Source organism: Rana temporaria, chromosome 13 (genome assembly GCF_905171775.1).
Source record: "Rana temporaria chromosome 13, aRanTem1.1, whole genome shotgun sequence".
NCBI lineage: Eukaryota > Metazoa > Chordata > Amphibia > Anura > Ranidae > Rana > Rana temporaria.
The window spans coordinates 80,418,448-80,437,116 of record NC_053501.1 but is presented as its reverse complement, the minus strand read 5'-3'; the positions used below and the strand labels follow the sequence as shown (position 1 = coordinate 80,437,116).

The window sequence follows — 18,669 nt, the reverse complement described above, 5'->3', positions numbered from 1 at the left end:
AAATAAAATGTATTTACTCCAAGATAAGCAATTCACAAACAAATTAAAAATTTAGGCCAACTTGAACAAAATAAATAATCAATCCTATCTCTTGACCTGACCAAAATATGCTTGATATGTGGTATGATTTGTGTGGTGCTGCAAATGTGTCTATTGCACCAAAGACAAAATCTTTTTGAGGAATAGAATGAGATACACATTTACTTACGTCATCTGATTCTCTAATGAGCTCAGTATCCTCCACTTGTACTACTGCATCAGCACCACATGGAATTGGAGCACCGGTTGTTACTCTCATTACTTGACCTGGCATCACTGTTTGAGTTGGCTAAAGGAAAAATTAGAACACATCACCTTGTAAGAAGCATTACATTAAGGAACAGTATAGAAAAAAGGGCCAGCAAAACTAGCATGTCATTTTCAGGTCATTTTGAATAAATCGGCCACGCACAACATCCCTGTTTAAAGACCTTTCCAAATAACATTTATACTGTTGGTATATTTGATCACAGTTTAACTTTAATTTTTCAAATCAAAGCATATTGTTTAATGCCATAAAGGAAAAACAGTCACTTGCTTATTAAAGATTTCAAAGAAGATTAGATGTATGCCCCAGTAGCAGATTCAAGATTTTAAGCACAAAAACACAGCATCTATTTGCTAGTTTCTGTTGCAACTGCATTGAGGCCAGTGAGGCATTTATGGTGGGTTAGTCACAAACTACAATTCTTTATATTTTAATTTTTTTGTGTATTATTTGAGATTTAAGAAAATAAAGTCAATGTTTATGACAGGAGGATATGAAGAAGAGTTTAATTATTTGTGGATTAACTACCATGTTTTAATGCATTTGTGTGTGCAATAAAGCCTTGAAGCAAAGGGAGCTTTTCCAGCACTAATACTGCATGAGCTACGTTTTCCATCAGCATAACACAGTGATTGTAAAGGGTCACCTTCATCTTGGCTTACAATTTCAGGTAATAACTTGGATAGTCTCAGGCTTTAATAGAATAAAAATGATAAACATTAAAATCTCAGTATTAAGAGCAGACTTCAGCAGCTGAATGTGAAAACCTTTTTCCACATTATGAGTAATCCAAGGCCATGGCCATATCAGGTGGCAGGACATTCTTTTTGTTGCACATTACAATAGAAGTCCTGTGACACTGTAGACCAGGTTAACTTGGAAAAAATCCCTTAGAAGACATGTAACCAATTTACAATCTAAAGTATTGTACACTGTCTCACTACATCAATGTTATACAACACAGATGAAAAAAAGACAATGGCTCGTCAAAGCAAAAAATGGAAGAAATCCATTAGATAACAGATAGCATCATAAGAAGCCCTAAGAACCATGACTGAGAAGCAGGACGCAGAACTGGGCCCTGGAACAGCAGATCCAACTGATGCGATAAATGCAGTAGCATATCATCCATGGGTGCAGGGTGTTCACTACACACGGCCCTAAGGGGGGGAAACTATGGTCTAATCCACCCTGCACCCATGGATGATAAAACATGGATGGTGAAATTTCACAGTCGGGGATGATCTGTGTGGCCGTGGGGGCAACTACAGACACCGATCTCCCTGTATGGCTTTCAATAAAACAGCTGTAAGCTACTTCTCCTCCTCTCTCTCCTGTGGATTTCCGCTGCTTCATTGAAAGCCATACAGGAAGATCAGTGCTTGTAACTGCCACCACCACCGCACCAATCATGCCTGACTGTCCCTCTGTGTGCTGCTCCCACCCCCTGTGTGTTCCTCCGGCCCCCCTATGTGTTTCCCTGGACCCCCCTCGTCCCGGATCTTTCAGGATGAAGACTGGAGGAAGGGGCCAGTAAACATGTAATTTACCGGCACCTTCCATTTTTGAATGAGCAGAGTCAGTGATTCGTAATCTGTTTCCTCTTCTTCAGTTTATGCACTCCTCTCATGCTCTTACTACCCACCACCATACACTCCACACCCCTCTCCTGTTCATACTACCCTTTGCTGTACACTTTACACTGTACATTTCCCATTTAACATTACCACATTTTGCACTACGCAAGTCATCTCAGACTCTATTTAACCACACCTCCTTTAAGCCATGCCCAATATTTAGTCATTTAAACCACACCCATTTTTCACCACAGTGCACAAAGCATGACACATTCGTTTTTTTGTCACTGCCTAGGGCCCACTTTTGATTTTGCCCACGGCCCGCTGATCTCATGATAGGACCCTGGGTAGATGCCATAGCATGTCTATGAACTGATGAACCAGGTTTGAGTAATAAGTCTGGAACTATGAGAATGATGGGAATGCCTTTGGGCTCACTCTACCACACAAGATGGCAAAATAGGATTTTTGATCTGCCAGTAAAACATGAGATTCTTAGGCCCCGTACTCACGACCAAACATGTCTGCTGAAACTGGTCCGCAGGCCAGTTTCAGCAGACATGTTTGGTCGTGTGTGGGCGCGAGCGGGCCGAATTCCAGCAAACATTTGCCCGCCGGGCCTTTTCCCAGCAGACAAATATTCCTGGACTTGTTTTAAAACAGTCCGCTGGAATTCTGCCCGCTCGGACATGTACGGTCGTCAGTACAGACCTACCGTACATGTCCAGGCGCCCGCCGTCCCTCGCATGCGTCGAATGACTTCGACGCATGCGTGGAAGCATTTTAAAGGCGGGCCGCCCACGTCGCCGCGTCATTGTCGCGGCGACACCGCGTCATCGACGCGGCGACACCGCGGACACGCCCCGCGTATTGTTTACGCGCGGACTTCTGTACGATGGTGTGTACAACCATCGTACAGAAGCCCTCTGGCAGACATGTATGGTGAAAACGGTCCGACGGACCGCTTTCACCATACATGTTTGGTCGTGAGTACCCGGCCTTAGAGTACAGTACAGGACACAGTCTTTTTAGCCTTTACCATGGAGTACTGTATATGCAGCTACATTTAGATGATTGGACACTCACAAAAAAAGCTTCTGGGAAATCCCCTATACAGCCCATTTCACTTCCAGTCAGCGTCAGTTTTATAGCCAGTAACAGGTCTTTACTGTACTGATTTTACTACTAAGTCAGTCTCTTAGTGGCAGGTTACTTCTTTACTGTTTCTTAGTCATATTGTATTGGACATAGGCTTTTTAGTCTTTACAATTGTTTTCCAAAAACAACAACATTCTCATGAAACAACGATGGGCTTGCCAGAGAGCAGTCCATAGCATCTTACACCCAGAAAATGGCATCAGAAGAAGCCTAAACATTCACCTGGTAAGACTTAAAGTGAACCCTTTCCTTTAAAATTCACATTAGCATGTATCTGTGCATGCTGATGTGAAATCATCTAACCTAATAACTGGTTTTACTAAAAGCAGTGGTGACACGGCTACAGCCGCACAGATGCCTCCTGGGAAGGCCACATCATTGTTGCCTTTTGGGAAATCTTGTATCTAAACTGCGAGATCTTGCAGCATTGTGGCCACAAGCCTCATATTGCGTATGTAGCAAATAAAATTACATTCAATTTAACCACTTAAGGACCGCCGATATATGTCGGCAGAGCGGCACGGCTGGGCATATTCACATACCTGTACATTTCCCTTTAAGATGCGCTGGCGCGCTTGTGACCCAGTTCTGAGCTACATCACCACGCCCGCGGGGACCAGCGGACCCGCCATCAGATCACAGAGCTGAAGAACGGGGAGAGGTAAGTGTAAACAAACTTTTCTCCGTTCTTCCTAGTGGCAGTGTCACTGACCGTCTGTTCCCTGTCAGCGGAACAGCCGATCACTGATGGGTCACGCCAGGCCATGCCCCCACACAGTAAGAATCACTTCCTAGGAAACACTTAACCCCTTCAGCGCCCCCTAGTGGTTAACCCCTTCACTGCCAGTGTCATTTTCACAGTAATCAGTGCATTTTTATAGCACTAATTACTGTGAAAATGACAATGGTCCCAAAATGGTGTCAAAAGTGTCCGATGTGTCCGCCATAATGTCGCGGTCACGATAAAAATCGCTGATCGCCATTACTAGTAAAAAAAAAAAATATTAATTTAAAACAATTAAAAAAAATGCCATAAAACTATCCCCTATTTTGTAGACACTATAACTTTTGCGCAAGCCGATCAATAAACGCTTATTGCGTTTTTTTTTTACCAAAAATATGTAGAAGAATACGTATAGGCCTAAACGTTTTTTTTTTTTTTTATATTTTTGGGGGATATTTATTATAACAAAATTTTAAAATCTTGCATTTTTTTAAAATTGGCGCTGTATTTTTGTTTATAGCGCAACAAATTAAAACCGCAGAGGTGATCAAATACCACCAAAAGAAAGCTCTATTTGTGGGAAAAAAAGGATGCCAATTTAGTTTGGGAGCCACGTCGCACGACTGCGCAATTGTCAGTTAAAGCGACGCAGTGCCGAATCGCAAAAAGTGTCCTGGTCTTTTAGCTGCATAATGGTCCAAGGATAAAGTGGTTAAAAACGTAAAAGAGATGTTGGAAACTTAGACAAGCCAAACACATGAACATTCACCGATTGACCCTCACCTGTTCTCCAGCCTGCGACTCGCCTATGATGAAGCGATCTCCTGGGCCATCCGCAGCTGTGAAAATATTTAGACTAATAAATCACAATGAGAAAAAAACTGCATGAAAGTTAAAGAAGACAACAGGATACAGTTTGATGTAATCTTAAATTACTCTATTAAAACATCGGAGCTTGCATAATTTCACATTACAATCTTGTCAATGCAATACAGTGATTTACCTCTTACTGCATATCCATCCTTCACTGATGCAGGGAATGGCGGTAAATTGTCTTTTGCATACACCTCTTGGGCAAGCACACGTCCCATTCCATCTAGAAGAAAAAAAAGAAAGGTTCAGCAAAAAAATTTGTCAATTACATTTTTTTAAGTAACATGATCATCAAAAGGCTCCAAACCCAAGGGGCTTCCAGTCTCGCACAGTAAATGGGACTGTCAAGCCAGCTAAACTGTGAAAATAAGTGATCAAGTCATCAAAAAAACATTTAAATGTTTAAGGCAAATTGGTGAATTCTGGCACTCACTGCCTGTGCCTTGGTCTCCACATTTAGACCTGTTTGCACTACCATGAAACTGTGGTGCCACTGGTTAATTTTTACCTACCCAGGCCTAAGGGCTGTGGCTATAATTATTGTAGAAAAAAAGATGCCACTGCATTTGGGCCTGTTTCAATTGTCATTGTCACTGACCATTCCTAAGGGGCTGAAGCTTTGTTTTTTTTCAGTTAACCACTTCCCGCCCACACTATAGTCAAAAGAGGGGTATATGACAAGCTTACTTTGCTGGGAGGATGTCCCTGTATGCCCTCCCGGTAGAGTAAGCCTGTGCTGTAGCCATAGCTGATAGCGTGAGGCGAGAAGAAGAGAGCCGATAACCGGCTTGTGTTAAAAGGACATCTGTCCTGATAATCAGGGCCTATCAGTGCTGCCAATCAGTGCCCATCAGCACTGCTCATCAGTGTCACCCATCAGTGCCACCTATCAGTGCCACCTATCAGTGCAGCCTCATCAGTGCCCACCAGTGCTGCCAGTGTCCATCAGCACCCATCAGTGCCACCAATCAGTGCCGCCTATCAGTGCCGCCTATCAGTGCAGCCTATCAGTGCAGCCTCATTGCCTACCAGGGCTGCCTCATCAGTGCCACCTATCAGTGCCGCCTCATCAGTGCCACCCATCAGTGCCACCCATCAGTGCCGCCTAATCAGCGCACATCAGTGTAGGAGAAAAATTACCGGTTTGCAAAATGTTATACCAAACTATGAAAAAAAAAAGTTTTTTTTCCCTGTTTGTTACCAAAAAAAACAAAAACCCCGTAGTGATTAAATACCACTAAAACAAAGCTCTAATTGTGTGAAAACAATGATAAAAATGTCATATGGGTACAGTGTTGCATAACCGCACAACTGTGATTCAAAATGTGACAGTGCTGAAAGATGAAAATTGCCTGGGCAGGGAGGGCGTATAAGTGGCCAGAAGGTAAGTGGTTAAATTGCAAATGTCGGCTGCTGGTATGAAATGATTTTACTTTTATTTATTTTTTGTTAACAATTATGCAGTGTAGTGCTGTCAAACATAAGGGAATCAAACAAACTACCATCAAACTGTCACTGTCCGATATTTACCAACCCATACTTGAGGGCTTTAGCTTAGAACGACACCTCCCTATAGTTTGTTATTCTGTATTTTGGCCTTTTAGGACTATAAATTCTGCCAAGAAAAGCAGTCCTAGTTCACTTGTTAAAAATGGACACTATATTGCTAAACTTCCTGAAAAAATAAGTATTTTATTTAATGAATCAGATAATAGTAAATTGTGGCGCCACTGCTGTCTGTCAGCAAAGCCAATAAATATAAAAACCACAGAAAAATATGTGCATTCAAAGCAAGATGTTGAGGCTGACAAAATATGCTTTTCCCTAACACTATGGACAGTTAAGGCATCCACCAATTTTATTTAAAGCTGAACTTCAGGGATGATTTTTTTTTTACCCTTACATATAGTTACAGTACATACGGTAGCTAAATTTAAAAAAAGATACAAGTCAATCAAGTTCAACCACTAGAAAAAAATAAAACCTCCATACAGTATACATAATCCTATACCTACAGTTGATCAAGAAAAAGGAAAAAAAAACAATAAAGTAAGATCCAAGGGCCTGATCCACAATGAGCGGGCTTAACTTAAATATTCGGATTTAAGTTACACCGCCGCAAAATCTCTACCTAAGTGCCCGATCCACAAAGCACTTACCTAGAAATTTTGAGCGGTGTAACTTAAATCCGTCAGGCGTTCCTAATCTAATGGGGCGAGTCCCATTTAAATTAGGTGCGCTCCCGCGCTGGACGTACTGCGCATGCTCCCGACGCGATTTTCCCGACGTGCTTGTGGCGAAGTTACGTTACGCCGAGTTTTGTGAATCGCGCCGGGTAAAAAAAGTTGCGTCGGGAAAAAAAAAAATTGACAGCGTCGCGGGAAAGAAGGGTCTACTTTTACATGGTGTACTAACTTTACACTTTGTAAAAGCAGCCCTAATTTTGCGACGGCAAACTAATACTTACGGAGAAAAAACGAAGCGTAAAAGCTTTGTGGATCTCCGTAAGTGCTAATTTGCATACCCGACGCTGGATTTCGACGAGAAATGCCCCCAGCGGCGGCTGCGGTACTGCATCCTAAGATCCGACAGTGTAAGTCCCTTACACATGTTGGATCTTCTGCCTATCTATGTGAAACTGATTCTGTGGATCAGTTCCATAGATAGAAACAGGGATACAACGGCGTATCAGTAGATACGCCGGCGAATCCCTTTTGTGGATCAGGCCCCAATTTTCTTAATATTAAGCAAGAAAAATATAAATTATTTTCTGAACCCCCAGGTGGCAATTGGAGATTTCTAGGATCAACCACTCCTGCTGTTATTACCTATCAATGTTAGTATTCTGATATATCTTGTACATGTAACAATGCATATAGCTCTTTTTTTTAACACAATCAACCAAGCTGTCCAGAACTAGTTATTGAGGGAGTCTATTCCCACAGCTCTTACTGTGAAGTAAACTTCCTGTGAAGTACTGTGAAGTAAACTTACTGTGAAGGTTCCTCCTCCCCACTACAACTGATAATTTCATCCAGAATAGATAAATATAAAAAAGGACATACAGTATACTTACCTCTTCATTTCAGCAGGCTTGCTTCTCTTCATGTGACCTGTCGTCTAAATGTTTCCACTTCACTGCCTAACCAGTCCCAGCTTCCTAATGTCATACCATAAAATGCAGGACCACTAGTCCTGCATTTTACAGGAAGACACTGAGGGCCCACCCACAACCCAGGATGTCGGACAACGGAGAAGAGCGTGGGCTACTGGGGGAGTAAAGGATAATAAAAGTATACCACCTTATTCATCATCCCCAAGGAAAAGCAAGCAATCAAAGCGGTAGTAAACTCAGATAATGTTACCTCAAATTAACAATTGCATGTTGCTGTTTAGAAGCTATGCACCGCATACAGAAGGTAAATAGAACGTTCTTACTTGAAAAAATATACTTTTTTCTGAAAGCTCCTGCTTTTATTCAGTGTGACGGTATGCGAGGTGAGGTCATGGATAATCTGTATATGTCACCTCACATTCGTTCTATTGTAAGAGACTGAACCGGAATCTGGCCCGGGTTTTTTCCAGCCTCTGTGGCAGGTTTGGTTTCTGGTTCGATTGTTGTGGTTCACCTGAGTCCACGCTCAGGTGTACTTTAAATGAGCACAGCAGCAGTGCTCTGGCTTGAGACTCGGGAGAGAATCTGAGAGAAAGGAGCTCGGTTTGGATTTAAAAAGGTTTGCTTTACCACATGTTTTGCGGGCGATGGGAACCAGCCCCACACTGTATAGAGAGGAGCCTACTGTTTAGTTTATCACCAGACAGCAGGAATTTACTTTACTCTTTTGTTTGTTTTTATCGCTTTGAAAACCTCTTCTAAATAAAGCTGGAAACCCACCAGATTTTAACCTGTTCCCTACCAAATCATAGTAAAATGACATCGGCGGGAACCCTCCGTCCTTCAGACTGGACGTCATACGACGTCCTAGCCTTCTCGGGCAGCTAGGGCGCGCGTGCGCCCCCGCCACATTGCTCGGTACCCGGTGTGCGTGCACGGCGGCCGCGATGTCTGCCGAGCACCCGCGATTGCCCGCAATCACGGCAAAACCATGAATCTAGATCCATGTCCTGTCAGCAGAGAGGAGACAGATGTGTGTTCCCAGTACATAGGAACACACATCGATCTCCTCCCCTTGTGAGTCCCCCTCCCTCTACAGTTATAACACACTTTAGGGAACATATTTAGGCCATTCAGCGCCCCCTAGTGTTAACCCCTTCCCTGCCAGTCACATTACACAGTAATCAGTGCAGTTTTATAGCACTAATCGAAGTGTAAATTTGAATGGTCCCAAAAACGTGTCAAAAGTGTCCGATGTGTCCGCCGCAATGTCAAGGTCACAATAAATTAAAAAAAATCGCAGATCGCCGCCATTACTAGTAAAAAAAATAAAAAATGACAAAATTCTATTACCTATTTTGTAGATGCTAGAACTTTTGCGCAAACCGATCAAATACGCTTATTGCAATTTTTTTTTTGCCAAAAATATGTAGAAGAATACTTATCGGCCTAAACTGAGGATTTTGTTTTTAATTATGATATTTATTAAATCAAAAAGTAAAAGATATTGTTTTTTTTTCAAAATTGTCGCTCTTCTTTTGTTTATTGCGCAAAAAATAAAAAACGCAGAGGTGATCAAATACCACCAAAAGAAAGCTCTATTTGTGGGTAAATTGGCGTAAATTTTGTTTGGGAGCCACGTCGCACGACCGCGCAATTGTCATTCAAAGTGCGACAGTGCTGAAAACGAAAAATTGGTCTGGGCAGAAAGGGGATGAAAATGCCCTGTATGGAAGTGGTTAAAGAAACTGCCTGATCGCTGACCTTAATTTCCAGAAAAGGTGATCCCCACGAGCTAATCCCACACGTAGTGTAGAATGCGGGTAATTTCTAAAGATGGAGGAAATGATAAAGGCCCTGCTACAGGCCAATGCAGCTCAGCGGGAAAGCAACCACCAAATCGCAGAGGCCGCTGCAGCACAACAGGCGGCCCAGCAGGAGATGAACCGGCAGTTCGCAGAGGCTCTGGTGACCCTGAAAAAAAGGGGCCCACCTCCTGTGCCAGTGGAACCAAAGATGGTATGCGCCTCCAACAGAAGATGACACCTGCCGATGATGTTGAGGCATAGCTTGCGACTTTTGAGTGAGTTGCTGTCCACGAAGGATGGCCAAAAGAACAGTGGGCGGGTCTGTTGGTCCCATTTCTGACAGGAGAACCTCAAAAGGCCTATTTTGATCTAGAACTGGATAAGGTCAAGGACGATGAGACTCTGAAGACAGAGATACTCGCACGCTTGGGTGTCACTATGGCAGTCCGGGCCCACGCGTGCATCAGTGGATCTACTCCAGCAACCCCATTCTCAAATGTTCAACCTGGTCCACCTCACCAGGAAGTGGTTGCAGCCGGAGACCTCAACAGGCCCTCAGATCATGGAGCGTGTGGTCCCTGCTACTCTGAGGAAGTGGGTCAGACAGAGGGACCCCAAAACTACAACCCAATTGGTGGACCTAGTGGAGAGGTACATTGCTACTGAGGACTTGGTGAACCGTCTACGCCCCACTTCGGTGTGTCTAGGGGTGCAAGATCGCCCAGAGGTGCTGGTAAGACTGTTCAAGAGCATGGGGAAGTTAGATAAGACTGTTGTTACAGCTAATGAGACTATGGGTCCTAGACCTGGAGACTGGCCAAAAAAGCCAGGAAGGTCTTTCGGGCCGTTAAGAGGGCTGGGGTAGAGTACATAGTATTTTCGTTGCCATGCATTAGGACATATTGCTGAAAACTGTCCTATAAATGGTGAACCTATGCAATGTGATTATGCTTATATGAAAAGACACATATCTCTGTTTGCACAGGTCGCATGTACTGCATCATGTCAGAGTCTCATTGAAAAACAAATGTGTGTTATTTCAGTGGCTGGAAAGACACTCACAGCCCTGCTAAACTCTGGTTGCGTGGTAACCCTAGTCAGAAATGAATGTGTAAACCCCACAAAATTACACCCCAGTACTATCGGGGTCATTTGCATTCATGGGGACACTCGGAACTACCAGACAGCGGTGGTTGAGGTTGATACCCACTGGGGCAGTGTAACACATTCAGTGGGGGTGGTACCTTCACCGTTTCATAAAGCTTTAGTGGGGAGAGATTTTCCCAATTTTTGGAATTTATGGGAGAGCAAAGGGAGGCTGGTAGACAGAGCTCCCCCTGCTAGGGAAGCACAGGAACTCTCACCAGACCCTTTTTGCCAAAGGGAAGGAGACGCTGTTGGGGGGATCGAGGAAGCCGGAGATCCTCTTCCTTTCCCTGTCATGGCTGGTGAGCCGGAGGATCTGGAAGCTAGCTCCCAGCCCGAGGGTAATGAACAGGAGAACACCTCTGAAAATGAGAGTAGGCAGAATGTGGTACCCGACTTATGCCCCGTACACACGATCAGGCTTTTGCCCACCCAAATCATAACGGAATGCCGACGGAATTCCTTTCAGAGTAAAATAGAACATGTTCTATATCTAAACTTCAACGGAATTCCTCGGAATATCCAATGAAAAAACTCAGATGGGGCTACAACCGATCGGAATATCTAATGAAAAAAGTCAGTCAGACCTTTTCGATCAGAAATTCCGATCGTGTGTACAAGGCATTAGAAGTCAGGAGAGAGGATTTCTGTACTGAGCAACTGCAAGCCAGGGAAAACGTTAAGATATCGGATGGGGAACCGGTGGATCTTAACTGGGAGGTGTCTTTCCCCTACATGGCCCTCAAAAACAATTTACTGTATCAGGTGGTACAACGGGGAGAGGATGAGGTAGAACAGCTAGACCTGGCCCATGGTCATGTAAAGGGGGGACATCTCTGTATCGAAAAGACCAGGGAGAGAATCACCCAGAGATTTTTCCGGTCCAGGTTGTATGCAGATGTCAGGGAGTACTGTGAATTGTCCCTCTACCAATAATCAAGGTCCCTTTTGAGAGGATTGGCATAGACCTAGTGTAACAGGAGTGACTTTAGGGGCACAGAGTGAATGAGAACCCCACTATGGTCTGTGCTAGTTACATTTAATGCGGTCAGATATTGTATATATATTGTGTGTAAGCTTGCTGTGATGAAAGGGGTGGGGTGTGATTGCATTCCATTGTCTATTGTGGTAATTAAGTCTGCTATGTGGATTGGAGTTGGGTAGGCAGTCTGCATACCTATTATGGGATGTTAAAGTGTCTTGCTGTGAGGAAAGGGGGGGGGAATCACTCCAGCAGCCCCCCCTGCTGGGATTGTTTGCTGAAGGAGAAGTTTGAACACACCTGACCTGTATCACCATTGTCATTGGACAATTTAACCCACCCTGTTTCCCAAGGGTGGGAGGGATGTATTTTGAAGAGAAATGTGTTACCATGTGCAGATAATAAAGATTCATTCCCTGTTTTGAACCTCAAACAAGAGCTGTGTGTCTCGTTTCTGGGGGGATTATTATCGGTGGTGTTCGTTTGCCTGATTGTGGAGTGTCGATAAGCTGTCTTGGGTGGAATGGAACATCGTGAACGGATTTAACCCCTGTCCCATTTGGGGTTCCGTTACACCTAGTGGGGCGGTAGTAAAGTCTGCCGTGGTCACCAGCATATTTTGGTAATCCTGGACTATGGAATGTGCTATCCTGAGGCCATACCCTTGCGTAACACCTCTGCTAAGGCTATCGCCAAGGAGTTAGTCCAGGTGTTTAGTCGAGTGGGGATCCCAAAAGAGGTCTTAACCGATCAGGGCATCCCATTTACAGTATGTCCAGGGTTACCAAGGAACTGTGTAAGTTATAAAAAATCTCCCATCTCTGTACCTCTGTCTACCACCACCAAACAGATGGTCTTGTTGAAAGTTTTAATAAAACTTTGAAAAATATGCTGAAAAAGGTGGCCGACAAAGATGGGAGATACTAGGATTTTTTGCTACCATATCTCATATTTGCCATATGTGAGGTTCCCGCAGGCATCCACAGGCTATTCCCCCTTTGAGCTCTTGTATGGTAGACATCCCAGGGGGCTGCTAAATGTCGCCAAAGAAACGTGGGGCCACCCCATATCAAAGCATCATAAAGCATGTCTCCTTGATGCAGGATCAAATCGCAGCTGTCCTGCCCCTGGTACGAGAACCTACGGAGCGAGCCCAGGAGTCCCAGAAGAGGATATATGATTGGGGTCCCAAGGTCCGTACTTTCAGCCCCGGGGACAGAGTGTTGGTACTGGTTTCCACAGTGGAAAATTAGTTCCTAGCCAAGTGGCAGGGTCCCTTTGAGGTTGTCAAAAGGGTGAGGGAGGTAAAATACAAAACTTACCAGCCAGGGAAAAAGAAACCACACCAAATTCACATGTAAATCTCTTAAAGCCCTGGAGGGACAGAAAGACTTTACTGGCCGTATCCCCACCTCCAACAGACTGGGTACCGGTGACACTTGACGTCCCCACAACAGATTCTCTGTCAGTGGCACAACAAAGTGATGTTAGGGCATTTGTGTACAAAAATAGAGACTTTTTCTCCCCCTTACCCGGACTGACCAACGTGATCCAGCATGAGATAGTGACGGAACCAGGGGTTCGTGTAAATGTAAAGCCCTATAGAATCCCAGATAAATATTGGGGGATGGTGCTGGATTGGCCACAAGGAGTGAGGTTTACCCACATCCCAAAATTATGTATGCACAGGGAAATTATTCCTCTAGTGGGACTTTGAAAGTTAAATCTTCTCTATAAGTAAAGGTGTAGGATATGAGTATAAGGTATTTATTTAAAGTAACAGTAAAATAGCACAATCTACATTGCAACAAATGAAAATAAGAGTGGGTGTACAGGATGCAAAGGAAATGATCAAAACAAACATGCAATACATTAAGGTACAAGCATTACTCCATTGTATATATCACACAAGCGGGGAGAAACAGGTGCGTTTCGAGTTTAAAACTGATACTTCTCTTCTATGCGATTGTGACCAGGATGAAAAGCACGTCTATAAATTAAAAAGACAGTTGTAAGCATAAAATATAATAGCAAGATAAAATGCCATGCATAATCATATAATTTTGGGATATCTATTTGCACTGACCATATAGTATTGCTTGAAACATCAAACTATGCCCCTCTCACGTTTTTAAAATGGATGCAGCAATGTTTGATGTTTCAAGCAATACTATAGGTTCAGTGCAAATAGAAATTCCAAAATGACATGATTATGCATGGTATTTTATCTTGCTATTATATGTTATGCTTACAACTGTTTTTTTAATTTATAGACATGTTTTCTTGCTCATACATCACGGGACATAGAGCCTTAATTACTTGATGGGTTATGTAGTCACCACAGGCGATTGGACACTGGTAAACCCAATTAAAATGAAGTTCCTCCCCTATATAACCCCTCCCAAATGGAGAGTGCCTCAGTTTTTCGTCAGTGTCCAAGGTGGTTGGTCACGTTGAACAAGTGCCAAGAAGAAAAAGCTTTTTGATTGGCTCCTGTGGAGGCCTAGGGGCTATTACCCTGGATCCATACCTCGGGTCAATATCAAAAGCCTAATATGGGTGGTACCCATGCCTCGTGTAAAGAAGAAAAAAGGTTTGCCTGTAATGTCTCTCTGTGGAGGTCAGGGCTCTGGGATCCAGGCTTTGGTGTACTAATGCAACTGTGGCATGAAAAGTTACTGGCAGAGTCTTCAACAGGTCCAGGTATGAGGTTCCTCTAAGTAGGAACCCATGGAAACCTGAAGGTTGACACAACATACCGGCCTTGATGGGTGAAGGCTGGATCTACTTTTAGTAGCTTCCTGTGGCGGGGATAAGGTAAGAGAGGATAATTTTTTAATAAATGTTATCTTCTGGGAGTAGGATGTCTTTCCTGATTTTTACCACTAGAGGGAGTAATTACATACCTATGTATTCTTACATAGTCATCCAGAAACGCTCAGTAAAGTCGGTCAGATAAACACGACTCACCTCCTCCACTGCAGACTCTGCCACAAAAAAACGCATACAGGGGTCCCCCCAAGAAGCCCCAGTGATCTGCTCTCCTTCCTCTTCGCCTTAGGGCGCTGCCATTACGGTCGGCACGCGCGTTCCGGTAGCACGCTTTGTACTGTCTATAGGCAGATGGAGAGATGGAGGGCCATGGTTGCTCGTGCCCGTGCGCAGGCATGGCGCACCTGTGTGCAAGCGCCAAGAGGCTGGTTTAAAAGGCCCAGAACGCCAGAGCTTTCTGTAAGAACACAGAGCTGTGGGCTTTGCTATGCAGTAAGGACTATGTCCCACAGAAGAGGTACAAGGGATAGTAAAAGAGGCACCAGGAAATCCCTGCTTATGGCTAAGGATTCTGAGCTTGCCTGCAGTTTACCATCCCCCTCTGTCAGTCTGGTAGCAGCCTCACAGGATGATCATGTTCCCCTGTCTGGTTTTGCAGCTTCTCCTATGGCAGCTCTTGTATACGTCACTGAGGACGCTTTAAAAGTTGCTTTGGATGGCTTGGAAGGAAGGATTGCTACTATAATTGCAACCTCCTTAAAAAGTAGCAAAAAATGGGGTAGATTCCCTTCATCTGCTCTGGCTCTCTCATCAGATGAGCATTCTGAGGGTGAAAAATCCCTTTGTGGAGATGAGGATCAGGTGCAGTCTGGGGACTCAGAGGATGAGAGGATTCCTTCTACCTCTCAGTCGCTAAAGATGCAGGTGCAATATTATGCAGAGATGGTGCGTGCCACTTACAAATTGCCTCCTGTTGAAGCTTCTATGTCCTATGCTTCTTCTTTGGGATCCCGGAAATCCCCACAGCCTGCATGCTCCTTTACAGTTCATTCCTTGCTGGATATACTGATGTATGATGACTGGGTTCACCCAGATAAACTGTTTTCTCTTCCTAAGCAGTTTTCCCTCCTTTATCCTATGGAGGAAGGTTTCACTAAGAAATGGGGGGTACCTGCTATAGATGCAGCTATTTCTTGTGCAAACAAAAGCCTGACCTGTCCTATAGACAATGCTCAGGGCTTTAAGGATCTAACTGATAAGAAGCTGGAATATTTATTGAAAGCCTCCTCCTCTATGGCCAGTGCTGTAGTACAACCAGCAGTTGCAGCAATTGGTATAGGTCAGTTCCTCAAGGAACAAATGAAGCAGATAGTTGACCTCCTCCCTACAGAGGAGATTAAGGTTTATGAGGACCTTCATAAGGCCCCGTGTTTTGCAATTGATGCGATTATGGACTCTGTTCATCAAGCATCCCGCTTGAATCTCCTGCTGGTACACATGCGCAGGTCCCTTTGGTTGAAACATTGGGAAGCCAAGGTTTCTTGCTAAAGATACTTGGCAGCATTCCCCTTTGGTGGAGGATGCCTGTTTGGGGATAATTTAGATAAATGCATCCAAAAGATTACCGGAGGCAAGCCTACCCTGTTGTCGTTTAAAAAGAAGATTAAACGTCCTTCATTTAAGCGTTCTCTTTCCCCAGCCCCTGGAACCTCATTCTCCAGGCAGTGGCGACAGCCTCCCCAGGGTTTTACTCAAACCTTTTACCGGCTCCAAAACCAACCAGGAATGTCAGACCTATTCTAGATCTGAAAAGCCTGAATAAGTTTCTGAACATTCGTTCCTTTCGCATGGAGTCTGTCCGTTCAGTTGTCTCCTCCCTCCAGGGAGGAGAATTCCTGGCATCAATAGACATCAGAGATGCATATCTACATGTGCCAATATTCCCCACTCACCAAAGATTTCTAAGGTCTGCGGTGGATCAGCGCTACTTTCAGTTTGTGGCCCTTCCTTTTCAGGCTGGCTACGGCACCTAGAGTGTTCACGAAAATACTTGCCCCGGCCCTGGCAAGGCTGAGGGCACAGGGCATAGCAGTAACAGCCTTGACAATCTGTTGATCATAAATCAGTCCGCTGCACGCTTGGGCCACAATGTGCACAACACAGTGGAGTATTTGGAGTACCTAGGCTGGGTCCTCAATCTGGAAAAATCCTCCTTACAGCCTCAAAAAAGGCTGGAATATTTGGGCATGAATATAGACACATCCCAAAGCAAGGCATTGCTTCCCAAGCCAAAGGCAAAAGCCATAGAGGTCCGAGTGGTAAAGGCAAAAAAAAGGCCTTTCATCCGTCTATGCATGAAATTATTGGGAAAGATGGTAGCCTCATTCAAGGCTGTCCCTTACACCCAGTTTTACTCAAGGGCGTTACAGGGCAGAATTCTGTCCACATGGAACAAATATGTTCAGGCCCTGGACCTTCCTATGATCGTATCTCCAAAGGTTTGCCAGAGCCTCAATTGGTGGAAGATCCTTTACTCCGGTTACCTGGAAATTGGTAACCACGGACGTCAGCCTTCTAGGCTGGGGGGCAGTTCTAGAGGAGAAATCTGCCCAGGGGAAGTGGTCCGGAGCCGAAAAGCTCCTACCCATCAATATTTTGGAGATTCGGGTAATTCATCTGGCTCTCAGAGTCTGGTCTTACAGACTGCAGGGTTGTCCTGTTTGGATACAGTCCGACAATGCTACAGCTGTGTCCTATATCAATCACCAAGGGGGCACCAGAAGTCTGGATGCTCAAAGAGAGGTGAATCACATCTTATCCTGGGCAAAAAGGCATATTCCTTGCCTATCTGCGGTCTTCATTCCAGGGGTAAAAAATTGGCAGGCAGATTTTTTAAGCCGCCAGCAGCTGAGTCCAGGAGAATGGTCTCTACATCCTGACATATTTAAAATCATATGTTAAAAATGGAGTACCCCAGATGTGGACCTGTTGGCTTCCAGGTTCAACACAAAACTGGACAACTTTGTGTCAAGAACAAGAGATCCTTTTGCTCAAGGGTCGGATGCCCTGACGATTTCATTGGAATGATTTTCTCAGATTTATGCGTTCCCTCCAGTTCCGCTTCTCCCACTATTCCTTCAAAGAGTCAAGAGGGAAGGAAAGCCGGTGATTTTGGTCGCCCGGGCTTGGCGCAGGAGACCCTGGTATGCAGAAATCGTAAGGATGGCAGAAGGAAGACCTTGGGTTCTCCCACTACGCTCGAACCTACTATCACAGGGTCCAATATTCCATCCTGCCTTACAAAGTCTAAATTTGACGGTTTGGCTGTTGAGACCCACATTCTATGAAAACGTGGGCTCACAGGTCCAGTCCTATCCATTCTGGTTAATGCTAAGAAGCCGGCCTCCAGGCTCATCTACTACAGAATCTTGAAGGCATACGTTTCCTGGTGTGAACCCAGAATAAGGCACCCTAGTATGTCATTAATAGGATTCTTGCCTTTCTTCAGTTGAGCTTAAATATGAAGTTGGCCTTCAGCATTATCAAGGACCAAATCTCAGCCTTTGTCGGTATTCTTTCAAAAAACGCTTGCCTTTCATTCCCTAGTCCGACCCCTTGTTCAGGGAGCACTACGCCTGAATCCGCCGGTTAGGTCTCCTTTGTGCCCATGGGATTTGAATTTGGTATTGTCTGTTTTACAGAAATTACCCTTTGAACCTTTACACCATGCTTTTTTGAGTCTTTTGACAAAGAAACTGTTTTTTCTCGTAGCCATATAAGGAGTGTATCGTGTAAAGAACCGTATATGATTATTTATGATGACAGGGTGGTGCTGCGTCCTCACCTGACTTTCTTACCCAAGGTGGTTTTAGCATTTCATCTGAATCAAGATATAGTCCTACCATCTTTTTTTTCCAGACCCCAGTCTGCGGAGGAAGAGAGTCTGCACTCTCTAGATGTTTTAAGAGCGGTAAAAGTTTATCTGCAAGCTACAGCTCAGATACGAAAGACTGATTGTCTGTTTATTCTGCCACAGGGCCCGAGGAATTGCCAGGCAGCGTCAAAATCTACTATTGCATGTTGGATTCGACAAGTCATTATTCAGGCCTATGGTTAAGAAAAACAGATTCCTCCTTTTCAGGTGAAAGCGCACTCGACGAGAGAAGCTGGTGCTTCATGGGCAGTGCATCACCAGGCCTCCATGGCT

The 18,669-nt window shown here is 44.4% G+C and overlaps 1 protein-coding gene across 20 annotated transcripts in view; it reads right to left on the bottom strand.

The window, feature by feature from the left end:
• The window catches only part of GPHN (gephyrin), a 780,484-nt gene that overhangs the window by 60,142 nt on the left and 701,673 nt on the right, over window positions 1–18,669 (bottom strand). For all 20 annotated transcript variants that reach the window (XM_040333276.1, XM_040333279.1, XM_040333277.1 and 17 more), the window contains 3 exons: window positions 4,770–4,862; window positions 4,550–4,605; window positions 209–328 (listed from right to left, as the gene is read on the bottom strand). In XM_040333276.1, the coding sequence (XP_040189210.1) occupies window positions 209–328; window positions 4,550–4,605; window positions 4,770–4,862 (269 nt within the window). The remainder of the gene's footprint in view (window positions 1–208; window positions 329–4,549; window positions 4,606–4,769; window positions 4,863–18,669) is intronic.